The 2,275-nt window shown below is 39.9% G+C and overlaps 2 protein-coding genes across 2 annotated transcripts in view; one reads left to right on the top strand and one right to left on the bottom strand.

The window, feature by feature from the left end:
- Positions 1–1,873, bottom strand: part of bysl (bystin-like) — a 4,828-nt gene extending 2,955 nt beyond the window's left edge. Inside the window, exons 1-3 of the mRNA XM_035661726.1 lie at positions 1,475–1,873; positions 939–1,095; positions 694–832 (exon numbers count right to left, since the gene is read on the bottom strand). Coding sequence (XP_035517619.1) covers positions 694–832; positions 939–1,095; positions 1,475–1,739 — 561 coding nt within the window. The 5' untranslated portion in view covers positions 1,740–1,873. The remainder of the gene's footprint in view (positions 1–693; positions 833–938; positions 1,096–1,474) is intronic.
- A 134-nt stretch (positions 1,874–2,007) lies between these two features.
- The window catches only part of med20 (mediator complex subunit 20), a 2,173-nt gene continuing 1,905 nt past the window's right edge, over positions 2,008–2,275 (top strand). Inside the window, exon 1 of the mRNA XM_035661451.1 lies at positions 2,008–2,108. Coding sequence (XP_035517344.1) covers positions 2,095–2,108 — 14 coding nt within the window. The 5' untranslated portion in view covers positions 2,008–2,094. The remainder of the gene's footprint in view (positions 2,109–2,275) is intronic.

The raw sequence follows: 2,275 nt of genomic DNA, 5'->3' as shown, positions 1-2,275 counted from the left end.
GATGTACTGGATGAACCGGTATACTGTTTTGCCGTCCTGAATTATTTTCATATACCAGTGAATAGGAAACAACTGCTGTAACTCATTTGTTTCTTACTTGTGCAACAGAATTTTTTTATATAAGTTAGTTTATAGTGTTTATAAAACTATTTTATAATACTACTACTTTAAAAAAAAAAGAAGCAATGTTGAAGTTTTTCACATAAGTTCTGTTTTTACTGCATTGCAGTTTGTACAATAATAAAATTGTCAAAAAAATCTCATTCTAAAGTAACAAAATCACAACTATTATAATGAAAACATACTTATGAATATTATATTCCATTTCTACCAGTAGATCCCCCAAAATATACACACTGGTCCTTTAAATCCTCTTTGAGTAAATGTTGTAAGACAATAAAAAGATGAAAACTTCCAAGAGTCAATACTTTTTATAGGAACTGTGTGAGACAGACATGAACAAACTACACACGGAAACAAACTGCAAGATAAGTGTCATATTAAGGTTTCTGGCCTCCAGAACACAAATACAAGTCTCTGAAACTACTGGAGGGAAGAACACTATTCCTCATACCTATCAAACCATTCAATTACTATTGGTTCCCTCTATTCCAGACTGTGTTTATCATTTTTCTTCGCTCATATTAATCACCTGTCTGTATGTATTGTAGGCCTGTGTGTGAACTAACTCACCTTACTGACACCTTTGTACACTTCTGTTACCCTCGGGTCCAGCTGGGGCATTGGACACCCTGACACCTCTGACATCACGGTTCCCACCTCAGTCTGCTTCTCTGTAATCTTCTCCATGATGATATCGGCTAAAGTGCGTCTGCAAGAACACAAACACAAGCTTAGATAAATCATGCTAATGGTGCGTGTCATTCAAATTCAATGTCTAGTTACAAGATAACGTCAGTGTTTATGTTGCATCTTGCCTCATTGGAGGGTTTTTATTCATGAACATCTCAATGGCCTTCTCGTCGTCAGCGTCAACAACAACTTCAGTCTCACACTCAGCATCGCCGTCACCAGCGCCAGCCTCTCCCAGCGCCGGCCACTCCTCGTCTGAGTCTGCATCCTGAGCATCAGGCCCTAAAATATGAAGTTAAAGATGATCAATTAGATAGTCACATTTTCACTGTACTGTTAAAGAGGTACACTTCATAGTCAGGTGATGTTCCTTCATTGAGTTCAGAACCATCTGAAGGAGCTTTACACTATTAGACATATTCAACATGTACAATAGATGGGTGTGATTTTTAATTCTGTGTATTACTTTTATGTCAGTTCCCTTCATCACTTCCATATGTTATTATCATGTTCAATAAGTACAGCATAATTAATGGCAAACATGTAAGGATGTGGACTTTCCCATGAAGTAAAGCCTCAGTAAGTGCGCCATAATGGACACTTACAGTAGTCACACCAGACTCTATTCAAATAAATGTCAATTTTTACTGTAAAACATTACCGAGGACAGTGACAGGTGCTTTCTTCGTCTCTGGTGCCAGTCCATATTCAGTCTGGAGCTCCTCTTGTTGAATTCGGGCCTGTTGTAAGATCTTCCGCGACAGACGCTCGTCTACGTACGTGTCCTCGTCTTCAGGCCGGCTGTCCCTGCTCTTCACCCGGCCTCGGCCTCGCACTGTGTCCGCCTGTAGGATCTGGTCCGCCAGCGCCACCGCCGCCGCGCTCCTCTCTCCTCCTCCGCCTTTGGGTTTCTTCACCTTCGGCATCACTGTGGTGTGACAGAAGACCCAGCTACAGTGTTTTGTATATTTTATAACTTAAAGTCAGGAGTTAACTGTAAACAGTCGCTGGTTCAACACGTGCGGCCGTCCATAGCAGGAGGAAGTGACGTACATTTACGCAACGTAACAAACGCCCTCAGAGTAACAGTGATTGTAATGTTAGCTGTTTTTGTTGGCACTAACCTGTATTATTATCGACTATATATAAATATCTAACATAGTGAATTATTAAAAAATGTCTCTTGGCTGTTTAAAATCTTAAATACTTTACCGGAAGACTCACCTTTAACCCGGAAGTACTCAACGGACAGCCAAGAAAACAATTGCAGGCGAAGCATCAATGGGGGTCACTTGGTGAGATAATTACTTTATAGTTTTATTTATTACTTAAAGTGTAGATAATATCTGGAACATTGTGTATTTAATTTACGTACCGTTTCATTTCAACGTTTGTATCACAACACGGAGCAGCTCTCAAATCCTTACATGCTCTTAACGAACCAAAGTGTGTGTGTGTGTGT

This window comes from Morone saxatilis, unplaced genomic scaffold (genome assembly GCF_004916995.1).
Source record: "Morone saxatilis isolate NCDOM2014 unplaced genomic scaffold, NCSU_SB_2.0 Contig18, whole genome shotgun sequence".
NCBI classification, from domain to species: Eukaryota; Metazoa; Chordata; class Actinopteri; family Moronidae; genus Morone; species Morone saxatilis.
Note: the sequence above shows the minus strand (reverse complement) of the source record. Positions and strands in the feature narration are given on the sequence as shown.